This window comes from Pyxicephalus adspersus, chromosome 3, assembly GCF_032062135.1.
Source record: "Pyxicephalus adspersus chromosome 3, UCB_Pads_2.0, whole genome shotgun sequence".
Lineage (NCBI taxonomy): Eukaryota > Metazoa > Chordata > Amphibia > Anura > Pyxicephalidae > Pyxicephalus > Pyxicephalus adspersus.
This window is the reverse complement of record NC_092860.1, coordinates 57,506,229-57,519,609: the sequence shown is the minus strand read 5'-3', so window position 1 is coordinate 57,519,609 and position 13,381 is coordinate 57,506,229. Positions and strand designations below refer to the sequence as shown.

General features: G+C 39.1%; 1 protein-coding gene across 1 annotated transcript in view; it reads right to left on the bottom strand.

The window, feature by feature from the left end:
- Positions 1-11,770, bottom strand: part of STK11 (serine/threonine kinase 11) — a 44,122-nt gene extending 32,352 nt beyond the window's left edge. Inside the window, exon 1 of the mRNA XM_072404814.1 lies at positions 11,033-11,770. Within this exon, the coding sequence (XP_072260915.1) occupies positions 11,033-11,313 (281 nt within the window). The 5' untranslated portion in view covers positions 11,314-11,770. The remainder of the gene's footprint in view (positions 1-11,032) is intronic.
- Positions 11,771-13,381: the final 1,611 nt, after the last annotated feature.

Sequence of the window (13,381 nt, the reverse complement as noted above, 5' to 3'; positions counted from 1 at the left end):
ACAAAGTTACCACCAACCTGAACACAACCTTGAAGTTTTGTGAACTTTATGGGGCACCACAGCACACACAATTGGCAGTAACCTAATGTTCATTGCCATGAGATTGGCCCCCAGGGGGACCCTGGTTTTAAAACAGCCCACTTAATGTGAAAATATCCCTGATTGTTATTAGGCTTTTATGCTTGTGACCCCGTATCTGGCAACTTATGTGTAGAGAGCCTAAATTTGGTTTAGTAACAGCTCTCAGTGTCCCGTGTACCATAAACAATTCACATTTCAATGACAATCAGTGAAGGAGAAATGATTTATACATGTGGATATTGACTGCTACATGGACACAGATACAGCACCCATGCTGCTGGATGATTATCTCAAAGTACAAGGTGGGCAGGGAGCAGCTTCCACTCCCGGAAGCATGATCCCATAGAGAAACATAGGAGATATACTTGCCTCATCCCCCACAAGACAACGAGGAGAGAGGGAATTAGGAGAGGCCCAGATGTGGCCCGCGGGCCGTAGGTTGGGCACCCGTCTTGTGTGTGATTCTGCAGTGTTTTTGCCAGTGTCTTTATAGGGAGAAATTCTCCTTACTTCATGCTCTATTACACAATAAAAAACCGACAAGCTCTCATCCTTGCCCACAAAAAAAGAAAAAAAAAAAAAAAAAAAACAAATTTAGAGAATCTTCATAAAAGGGGAGGGGATAGACATATGTATTCCAAAAACGGGATTTTAGGATAAGTTTAAAAAAAACATTTGCCTTTCTTGCCTATTGAGATACACATGAAGTGTTGGGAAACATCCAAAAAGTAGGACAACTGAGAAGTAGGCAACAAAGCATACAATTTATGGAGTCCCATATATATATATATATATATATATATATATATAAAAATAAATAAAAAGGGCCTGCTTGCAGCTTAAAAGCCACCTACCAGAGTGCACAACTGCTGGTAGAAAAGAACATCAAGCCAAGACCATACTGCTGTGTTACACCAGTATACCAGAAACAAGGCCACCACCAAAAGGAAAGGAAAACCAATGACAATGAGCTGGAATGGTCACCGGAACATCCTAAAGGTGGTGAGAGAAGCCAACATTTAAACATTTACAGGTCAACATAAACCAATAGAGGACAAAAGTTTCTTTGGGACTGGAGCCTATTTAATGTCACATAGTAGGTTAGGTTGAAAAAAGGCATATATCCATCAAGTTCAACCACTGGGGAAAAAAAAGTATCTCAGATATAAAATCCTATAAGACATAGTATATAAGGCAAAAAAAAAACCCTGGTACAATTGCTTTAACAGGGGAAAAAAATTCCTTCCTGATTCCATAAGGCAATCGGATGTTCCCTGGATCAACAGTCTGTTATCTTTACTTTAAATCCTTAATACCCAGTTATATTCTGTGCTTCTAGCAAAGCATCCAGCTTTTTCCTAAAGCAATCTATTGTAGTTGCTAAAACTACTTCCTGAGGGAGTCGATTCCACATTTTCACAGGCCTTACAGTGAAAAAATTCCCTTCCTTATCCGGAGCTTAAACTTCTTTTCCTCCGGACGCAAGAACTGCCCTCCTCTTTTGTAATGATCTCAAAGTCAATAATTGGGAAGAGAGGTCTCTATATGGACCATTTATATATTTATACAGGGTGATCATATCTCTCCTTAAACGTCTCTTCTTAAGGGAGAATAGCTTCAGTTCAGCTAAACTCTGCTCATAGCGGAGCTCCTCCATTCCTTTTATTTGTTTAATTGCCCTTCTCTGCACTCTCTCCAATTCCACAATGTCTTTTTGTGAACTGGTGCCCAAAACTGGACTGCATATTCCAGATGTGGTCTGACCAATGCTTTGTACAGGGGAAGGATTCCATCTCTATGGAGTCTATTCCTCTTTTAATACAAGTACTTTACTAGCTTTATATATTGCAGCTTGGCATTGCATGCCGTTATTAAGTCTATGATCTACCAGAACCCCCAGATACTTTTCCCATTTCTTACTCCTCCAAATGTATTCCCCCTAGACAGTATGAAGCATGCATGTTGTTAGCCCCCAAGTGCATACCTTTACATTATATTATATTAAATGCCATTTGCCACTTGGCTGCCCAATCAAACAGTACATCCAGGTCTGCTTGTAGATAATAGACATCCTGGACTTAATTCCATTACAGTTTGGTGTCATCTGCAAACACAGAAATGGTACTTTTAATCCCAAACTCTGTATCATTTATAATGTTGTTAAACAGTAAAGGTTCCAACACGGAACCCTAGGGTACATCACTAATAACCTTACACCATTCAGAGTATGAATCATTAATTACAGGTCTCTAGATGTGGTCTTTAAGCCAGATCTCCACCCATTTACAAATTGACTTTTCTAAACCTAATGTCCCTAACTTGCATATTAACCGTCAAGGCAACAAATTCTAAAACAAAGAAGAATGAAACACCTAACACAGCGCAAAGTAACGCAAATTAAAAATTGCAACACCACTGATTGCGCATTTTTTGTTGCGTTAGATCTTACCATTGTTTTTTACTTATTTTTGGGTGGTGAATTCAGAAATGACCCCAGTTTTTTGCTATCACATACAGTTTCTATGATACAGGGTACCCTTGTCAAAAAACATACAAATTTGACATACAATGAAAAAATAATGAAATAATACCTTGAAATGTAATATTTAAATTTGTTTTGTTCATACAAAGGATTTATTATTACTCTGACATTTTTTTTATAGTACAACATTTGAAAATTATTCGGGTAAGCGGTTAAGGTAAAAATTTACGCTTATAGCATTTCCTGGAGTGTTCAGTGTTAGGACAAGCCTGCAGGATGCTCTAACTGACTGCACCAAGGTTTTCCGGGAGGTTAGAAAGATGGCAATGCAGAATATGCACCTTGAAGCTCATATTGCAAACAAGCATTTTGTAGCTTTCCAATAGTTTCTGGACAATTTCTGGTGTAAATATTTGCTTGTGTGTTTCCAAGAAAGTCATTGACAATGGCTTTGAATGATCACCAAGCATTCTTTTCGACTTCTTACATTCTTCTAATGAAATGTTCATCTTTGATGAGCTGCCGAATCTGTGGACCACCAAACACACCAGTCTTTATTTTTTCAAATGACAGGCTAGGAAATTTCAAAATGAGCTTTAACGAACTGCTTCACCAGACCCAGTTTCATGTGCAAAGGCAGGAATAAATTATTCTATCAACAAGTGGCTCATGTAGAATGTTTGGATCACCTTGGTTTTAGGGAAGATCTTGGAGGCCAATTCCTTTCCACCCAATGCCTTCCACATGCACAGATAACAGGCATATTTGGTGTATCCACGTTGCCGACCAAGAAGGAAGCATACAATTTTAAGGTCAACACAGATGACCCAATTGTGTTGGTGATATGGCAACAACTCAATGACTCTCTTTATGTCCGCATATTCTTCACAAAGAGAAACTGAATGGCCAATAGGGACTGACCCAAATATATTGTCATTGTGAAGGAGGAGACACTTTAACCTCCACTTTCAGCTATTGATGAATAGTCGTTATTCAGTTGAGTTACAGTTTGGAATTCCTAATTCCTCCATTAAACCAGGTATGTTATGGCAATACACAAAGCCACTGTCCGTTCTAAAGTACGGCAGAAATGCAATTTCTCAGGTTCGAAAGTACGATACCTTTGTTCCTTTTTCAAGTAAGTTTTTCTCACGCAGTCTTGATGCTAGGAGTTCTGAAGCTGAGTGATTTGTGACTATCTTCCGATAGACACAAATCACTGAACTCATGCTGATCAAATCCCTTACGAACAGAGTCCTCTTCAATTTTAAACTCTTCATCATTGTTGTCACCCATTTCATTACCATAATCATGTTCTTCAAGAGGGGGTAGTACACCGAAAACCGGCGCTGGGATTTCATCGGAATGAGCCACTGGACGTATAGCCAATGGTAAACTAGGATACTCTTATGTTACATTTATTTTTCTTGTTATATCCTGAAGTTTTGACTATACAGAAAATGATCACTGAAATGATCTCATGGCTCTTGCCAAACCATAGGTATACCAAATGGCATCTTTTCATATGTTCCCTTTGTCCACAACCATAACCCCTGTTTGCACACCTTATGAGGGGCCTAGGACTTATCTTGATCACCAAGAAAACTTTCAAAACTTTGAAATATGCCATATAGGCTTGTTCTTCAAATGTGCTGATGTTCGCTCTTTGACTGTTAAAAGGTTATACTGCCACAGATATACCAAAATGAAACAGGGTTGTTTAGGCACTTACGACGAGAAACAGCAGAGCAAGACATGATCTGAAAGAAAGGAAATACGAATGTAAGGGTCAGGGTTAGTTGCCTATTCACTACATGGAGCAGCGCACAACCTCTGACCACACTGTCTTGCGTGTAAATGAATAGCCTATATAAAGCCACACTACAATAATTGGATTAATATTGGCGGTAGAGAAATAAACCTGATGTGATAGAAAACTAACTGCACTTTCAGAATCAGCATACCTATTTTAGTGTAAATAAGCTTAAAAATTGAGGTCAACAAAAAATTTGTTCAAAATTGTTCCCCAGTTGTTATGAATAGCACCCTAATGTACAAAGGCAATTAGGCTCAATGCAAGGGCATTGCATTTGCCATGTGTTGATCTGAGAAGCATAAAAAAAAATTTCAATATTTTTTGGTCTGTTATAATGCCTCGGAAGTCCATTTGTTTAAATAGGCTGCCCTAACGTAATATGCTAGCGCATGGACACTAGGACACACAGGTGTAAACAGGCCCCTCCATGTACACAACCAACAAGGACAGTGACCAACTAGATAGCGCTACTCAATTCTCTTTAAAAAAAAGGGAGAACAGCTCTAGGATAGCGGTAGCATTGAAGAATCACAGGTTCCAGAATGCTCCCAACCCACAATATTCCCAAACATCTGCCAGGAGTCTCCTCAGGTTTGCTCAGCACACACACCAGGTGTAATCCAAGGAAAGAGGAATTACTCAGTAACCCTTTAACATAAAAGATAAAAAAGATAAAAATGGAAATTTCTAGATATGCTGTACAGATATCATATCTTTGCCTAAAGATTCCTATACATGAGACACTCCAAGGCAGGATGTACCCGAGTCAGAATGCCCAGGGAACCATCCACCCTCAGGTGGAAAACATCCTCAGGCATTGAGAGCAGTTCTCTAAGAATAACTATGATCAGTTGAGTGAAATCGTGTACCAATAGTCCATAACAGTAATAAGTCCTTACCAGCAAATTGATCAAAAAAATATCTTTTGTTAACTTGGAAGCTCTGGCTCCTCTGTGTTGGAGTATAGGCATTGGGTCTAAAATACACTAAATGTAGATTCAAATAATTTCCAAAAGTGATATCTAACAAAGCAGAATCAGTCAATCCATGGTCTCTGGGGTATTTTGGACTCATTTTTAGTGGTTTCAGATCTAGCATAGGGCTTTCAAAACAATAGGTGGTGAAACTTTTCCTGTTATAAAATGTACTTGCTGCATTAGTTTTCTTTTAAAGACCTTTGTTTCGGTTTTCACCCAGTTATTCTACCAACAACACACATTCTGTCCAAAGGACACTCATCATAGAGTATCTGGTTAAGACCACTTTGTCACTAAGCCATTTCCTCACATTCATTAGATAGTGGGTGTTGGAAGTAACATTATTTGATATTTCAATTCAGTCAATAAAGTGCTTTAAGGTCAAAAGGTTTCTGTAAGTTGCTGAAATCAAATAATTGTATCTGCACAAAAATCTAAAAGTAAAGTTGAATTTTACAGAACTTACTATCAGTTACTAATTTGGAACTGCTGGACTAGCAATGACACAAAAGGGGATGCAACAAAGATATATCAAGAGTAATGGCACCAGTCACTTTACTTTAGTGTGAACTCACAAAGATCTATTTAAAAACTAGTGAATCTGACATTAACTGAAACATTACCTGGTGGAGAATCTTCGTGGTCAATGTGTTTAAATGGCAGTAATGTCAGATTCAGTGTTTTATAAATAGGCTACATAGTGTAACAACCATGGTGTGTGTAGAAATACTAAGATGCAATACATTTTGTTTGGGGGTTCAAATTCACTTCAATTCCTGTTTGTATTATTACAATATATGGAAAACCCTGAAGAGGCAGGAAAAAAGATTTTACAGCAAGACACAGTTTTAATAATTTTACAAATACCCAAACATAAATAAAATGGTAATGCGCATCAGACTACACAAGTCTGAAATGAAACATGTCATAAAGCACATAGACTGCCACTGCTAACTTCTAATATAAATGCCTGGCTGTCAAATTTTTCCCACCTACCCTACACTGACTCTGAATAAGGAAGCATATAAATACTTTTGACATTCCTAGTCTTCAAACATTTTAGGGCCTGTTGGTCTGTTTTACATTAGTAAAATTAGGATGCAGAAGTATACAAATCCCCCTATGCATTAAAAAAAAAAAAAGTTATATATAGATTTATAACACACTATTTCTTGCATTTTTTTTGCCGTTTCCTACCATTGTAGGCCAGTTCTGTACATAAATCTGAAGGCATGAAAATGTACTAGCAATCTTGCTCATCACTGTTTATTGTATTTTAAGTCATAAGTTTTTTCATTAGTGAGTGATTGCCCATAAGGTTGTATTTTACTACCGTTCAAAATAAAGTGAAAGCAGAGGGGTTCTTGACTGCAGAAGGGACTGGGGATGTCTCTTCTGCAGCAAAATAAGCTGACCTGGCTGTTCGCAATTTGTTTTATTATTACACTCACTTTTTTTTTGTTCTGTCTTGGGCACCAACATGTTTACCCAGTCCTCTACCTGGTTTAGGTCTTCCGCCATCTCAATGGTCCAGGCCGGAAAGATGTAACTACCAGGCATGCATGTGGGAAGTCAATTCATTCTCAGAATCCGGGTATGCTGGGATACCCTGGTTGTATATTGAGTTTTGTGTGTGCACAATTCACAAAAGATTTCAAACAGGCAGGCAGGGATATAACCTGTCTCTTCTGCAATGTCTTATTTTTAAGTATAGTTCCAAAAAAAAAAATTTAAAAAAAATTGCATCTTTAGGCAGCCAGAGAGGTCAGAGATGGTTAGTTTTAAAGCCATTTTATTGCTCACAAGGAATATGTAAATACTCAAGTGTCTGGCCACATGTGCATTTTGAATGTACTGCCTGCAGAATTTGTGTGGTACAATGCACACCCTACACATCTATAAGGTACCGAAGATCCAAATGCTGATAATGCAAATGTAAAAAAAAAAAACATGTTAGTTGCAAAATTACTGGCTTCCCAATGGTTAATCAAGACATTGGGTGTGGAAGAAGCATCAGAGATTAGGGCAGCAATGAAGAGTGAGGAGCTGTTATCACTAAAGAAAGGTAACCACAGAGGGAAGTTTACTAAGTGACCCACAGCCAGTTCAGTAACATACCAGGCTAAAAATGAAAGTAAAAAAATCAAGCTAAATAAAAAAGATAATACATATTTTACAGAGAATCTAGATGAGAACAGCATCATCTGTTTTTACATAAACCAATTTGTTAGGTTTACTTTAAACAAATAACTGTAAGTTTAAAACAAAATTAATATTTTATTCAGGGGAACCAAGCAACTTTACCTGCTGCATCAGGTATTATCCTATGTTTTAAAAGCTGCCATTACAAACCCAGAAAGGATTGAACAGTGCAATGTTCGTATTCAGTGTGTTTACAGTCTACTCTCTCAATGCAAACCAGGACTAAGAAAAAAAAGGAAATCTTCTGCTGTACATCTTTGACTCCCTGTCATCAAATCCAAAAGCCATGATAGCAGGGCACATGTACTATCATAACAGAGAAAATAAAAGGAAACTGTTTTACTCTTCAATTCTTGAAACTGTAATGATTGTAGAACCCAGCAGTATTTATATGGAGAAACAGATACGATAAAGTTTTGCAAGAGAGACATCCTGGCATGACGTTTACTAAACTCCCAAATCTTTTAAGCCTGTACTTTTTTTTTTTTTTAGTCATGTTGCAACGGAAATCATTTATTATATACCTAGAGGAATCCCTAATGATTCTCTTGTTCTCAGTCCTGGTCATGTGTCTTTATGTAATACAGTGTAAACAGACAAAGTCAAAAAAATGTTTACCCTGGGATGTGCCTGTAATGACAGCTCTAAAACAACACCAAAAGAAAAAACAAGAGTAAGGCTACGTACATGTCAGATGATTCTCGCTCGATTACACAGGTCAACATGTGATTTTCATCAGATATAAAATTTGTGTGGGCTTTGTAGTATTTTTGATGCGGATTTCAAATATGTGTTCAGTTTTTCTCTAGTACGTCTAGTTTTTCTGATGCAGCTAATTATATATTGTGTGAAACCCATTACATATTACAACATTGGACAGATTTCTTTTTTAAGGTTAGAGACAGCACCAACTGCAATTTATCTCATGTCATCATGCCTAGAAATTGCCTTAATGATCCAGTTTCTGTTACGCATGTGGTTCATTCACGACGCAAGCACAACGTCGCCAAATTACCACAGAACTTAAAAAGATATACAAATTATATTTCGGCTGTCCACTCTTGGTAACCAGGATAAATCTTGGGCAGCAATACCATTCCCGATGGTGTGGAGAGAACCGCAAGACCATCTAATCGATTGCTATTTTTGCAGTGTCAACAAAAGTGGATTCTCAGGTAAAACTAAACACAAAATTGTATATCCCAGCCTCGATTCTGCAATTAGGCCTGTTCCCCATGATGATTCATTGCCAGTTCCGGTACCGCCACATGATGGACTTGCTTCTGTAGATGGTGATGAGGAATGCACTGGAGTTGCAGCCAGTTACAACCCCGAATCATCTGATCCTGACTACCTGGCCAATGAAGATTCAGAACCAGAGACCTTTACACAAGCAGGGCTGAATGATCTTGTTCGTGATCTAAATTTCCAAAGACAAAGCATAACTTCTTGCTTCAAGGCTAAAACAGAAGCACTTGTTTGCAAAGGGTGTAACTGTAACTCACTACAGAAAAGGAAATCATAACTTGACAACGTTCTTCACTAGTGATGGCTCACTGTGCTACTGTCATGATATAAATGCACTTTTTAGCAGTTTGTCACAAGAGCATGTTCCATCTGATTAGCGTTATCTTCATTGATTTCTCTAAAAGAAGCTTGAAAGCAGTGCCTGTGGGACAGCTGATCTATGGGAGACCATTATGTCAAGCTTGATTGGCTACCAAGAGATACCTATAAGCCCGGAACAAGCAGTGTCAAGTTTCTGACTCTGGTTGATCAGCATAAAATATTTCTGCCACCTCTCCATATCAAGTTAGGCTTCATGAAGAACCTTGTAAAGGCCATGAGTAAATCAAACTCCATGGGTTTTAAGTACCTTGTTGAGAAGTTTCCAAACATAAGCACTGCAAAATGAAGGAAGGGATATTTATAGGGCCACAGATCAAGTCTGTTTTGCAAGATGATGTTTTCAAACAATCTCAACAGCTGAGCTAGAAGCTTGGGATGCATTCAAGTGGCTGTGTGAAAATTTCCTGGGCAACCATAAGTCTCCTGCTTACAAGGAAGGAGTTCAGAATCTGCTTAACCTCCAGAAACTGGGTTGGCACATGTCAATAAAAATACTTTCTTGCACGCACATTAATAGAATTCTTCCCGGAAAATCTTGGTATGGCGGGTGACGAACAAGGAGAACGTTTTCACCAGGACATTTAGTTAATGGAGCACAGCTACCAAGGTTTCTGGAATGAAAGTATGATGGCTGACTACTGCTGGAAGCTGTACCGTGACAAACCAGACAGAGTACACAAGAAAATCATACTCTAAGCATTTCTGAGGAAACAATGTTACTTGACTGACACCGTTCAGTGGATCTCTACAACAGTGTGCCTTATTTTACTTCACACTGAAGATGTATTAACATTCACTTCAATAGTGCCTACATTTTAGTACAAAATACATGCACGTACAATGTTAACTATATTAGTACTCATAACTCTGAAACTGTATATGTTAAGGAAAACCTAAAAACAGATCTGAAATCTGCTTGAAAAACTGATTAAGAAAAGCTTGCAGTTTCGGATATTTATCAAAACTAATTTTTTTGTTGACCTGTGTTATCGTTTTAGGGATGGTATTGGACCAGAATCTGGCGTGTGTACAGTGGCCGTCCAACGTCATTAATGGATCTGTCCTGGCAAATGACCACGAACTACCATGATGCAAATGAAGGGGAAAGAGAGCAGCTGAGTGCTGCTTGTGTGTTCTTTCCCCCCCATATAACAGAACAGTGCTGTATGTTCAGCAATCAGTTAGGCATCTTTCAGTCTGTCCTTGGAAAGCTGGAAAGGATCGCGCAAGAACCTTTCCCACAACAAAAGTCTAACGTGTATACGTTGCCTAGGATGTTACACTGTTGAAGTTGCATGTTGTCCCTGAATATATTAAAGTGAACTTATATAATAAAAAAAGTACAGTTATTCACTAAAGCCTTAATATGTTCATGTAAAAGCAAAAGCCATTCTTAAAATTTTCAAGACTACATTCAAGACTTGTGCTTGAAGAATACCTAGTAATCCTGTTATAAAGGCTCCTTATCCAGATACTTCATGTTATAGAAATGACAGCTCTCTGTTCTTATGTTCTAATTGTGCTCCTGTATTGTGACCTTGTCATAGCATCTCCCAATGGAGACAACAAGTGGCCTCTTTAACACACATTACAAAGGCACAAACAATTGTTGTAGCCATTAGGAAATTAGTCCTGGGAAATGCCATGTGGTCATTGCTGTAGCACATGCATATAAACAGGAAGAAGCTGCAAGAAAGCTGCAAAGATAAAAAGATAAATTAAAAAAATCATTAACAATACACAATTTTACAGCAGAATAAATGTTATTCGGTAAGAGTTTCCATCTATTTTTATCTGCTTAGAAAAGAAAAAAAAAGGCAATTAAAACTTTTTACAAACACTCACTTCTTTACATTAGCTTCTCCATTTGGGATCCTACGTAGCTTTTTCTTCTTGAGAATTTTCACAGCACGGCGACACAGCGTATCCGAGTCCAGCATCTCTTTCACTTTTCCGTAGGATCCCTCTCCAAGCAAGTCACCCATAAGGTACTTCCCCACCAACTTTGCACGTTTCCGTCGAGGTTGGTAGATAACCTCAGTGGAATCAATGCGGTGAATAAATGTGTCCATACCCACAGACAAGTCTTCCAAAAACTCCATTTCTTTACACTCCCCCTCATCCATGATGGGTTGGCACAAGCCTGACCCTTTCAGTAGTGTAACAGCTTACAGCAAAGATGTCCCAAAAAGTCACACCCTGACAAATTAGCTCTGGAATCCCCAGCCCAGGTTTGGTATGCCACAAAATACCCCAAATGGCAACCAAGTCAGAGTACAAGCATCTTTTGTCCAGAATGCTGACAACCGGGCAGTGTTTGCCAAGGGAATCAGCTTGTGATGTCACTGCAGCCAGGAGGCTAAATGAAACAGTGGACGAACCTGTCACTTGCTCCCAGCGTTGACAGTAACACCTGTCCCCTATTCCAACTGCGCAGTAACCTACTATCCCGGAAGAGCAGCATTTCCCGGGACGCGAGCGATTTTTAAGGATTAATCCCGCAAAAATGTTATCCCGGTTAGGTCCCGGTTTCTAAACTGTCATGGGCCACCGCGCCTGCGTATTACTCAACGTAAATAGAGCATGTGCGATGCTCGGTATTCGCGCATGCGCACTAGAGCCAAAGAAAGCCGCAACACATTTTGGTGGCCGTGGTGTGCCTGAACCGAGGTATTGCTATCTAACGTGACTGATTCAGCATAGCAGTTGAGTTTTTTTCATTTGGTTGAATACTGAAAACTTTGATGTCAAAACTTTTTCCGAATTGCACGGATTATTAAAAAAACAAAAACAGGAACGTGACTAGTCCGTTTGTCAGAGCTGGAGGCGGAGCCAAGAAGACCTTTACAAACAGCTTGTGGGGCTTGGTTCCCGCCTTTATGTGGGCGTTGGGAGAATGCTGCAGGGGCGGGGCTTGAAGCTGGTAGGAAGTGGACAAGTTCCTAATAAGTAGTTTAGTCTTTGTTGTTTAATTTCATGTTTTAGCAGTATACAATACACCTTTGTGGATATATTTGAGAAATGTTTTCTCTTTTATTTCTTAAAGATATAACTAAAGTGAACCTCAACCATATACAAACGGGTTATGCATTTATTTCTAGTAGGAGGGAGGGTGGTGCACCAGAAACTAATCAAGCAGCTGTATTTTTCACCATTTAGGTTCAAAATGGGTTTATGAAATTTTTTTTTCTTTTCCTTGCCTAAAAATTAATAGAGATATCCCTTGCCTAAGGATCAATCATAAACAGTGGGTTATAGTGCCACCTACAGGAATAGAATGAGATGTGTAACAGGAGTAGTGGGATGACCCCATCTCACTGTTTGGCTGGTGAAACATGTGGCTCTTTGATCAAGTGGAGTTGGGGAAAAAATAGGACTCTGATATTGTGCATTTGGGAATGTCTGTTTGACTGTTGTCGGGTTGTGTTTGCTTGACTGTCAGTTTTGTTTTAAGCGGCTTTTTTTTGCTGACCTCCAAGGGGGAGTGGTCAAGGTTTCACAGGTGATTTAAGTTCCTGGGGCACTCATCTTGAGCTTGCTCACTGTTTGGCTTGTGAAATCAGTGGCTCTTTAGTGGAGTGGAGTGGGAAAAAAATAGGAGTTTTAAAACAAAAGTAGGTAAATCCTTATAGTAACCACAAACTGTAAGTAACCTTTTTATAACTCCTTGTAAACAAAAATTGTAACTGGGAAAATGAGTGGTAGCAAGATGGAAGGTTTGGTTCAGTGCACAGTCTGCCACATGGATGCACAAATGGAGCAACAGCTCCTAGGTGAATACCGCTGTGACAAATGTGAGTAAGTCCCCTTTCTAGTATCTTGCATTGTAGAGCTGGAGAAGCGCATTTTAACACTGAAATCACTGAATCACCTTGAGAGGGGTCTCCTGCCCACTGAGCAGGCAGTTATTGGCTTAGATGTAGAGAGTGGAGAGGTTAATCAGGATGAACATGTAGGGAGTTGGGTTAATGTAACTAGAGGGAGTGGTAGGGCCTCCTAGAAAAGTAAGGCCAGCCCTGGGAGGGGCTGGACAGGACCCAGCTGTCTTGGTCCATGTTGGAACCGATGACAAGATAGATAGAGGATACTTAAAAGTCTGTTTAGGGAACTAGGTTTCAAGCTGAAGAAAAGGACCTCCAAGGCTATGTTCTCTGGAATATTGCCTGTGCCATGTGCAACACAGGAAAGACAGAG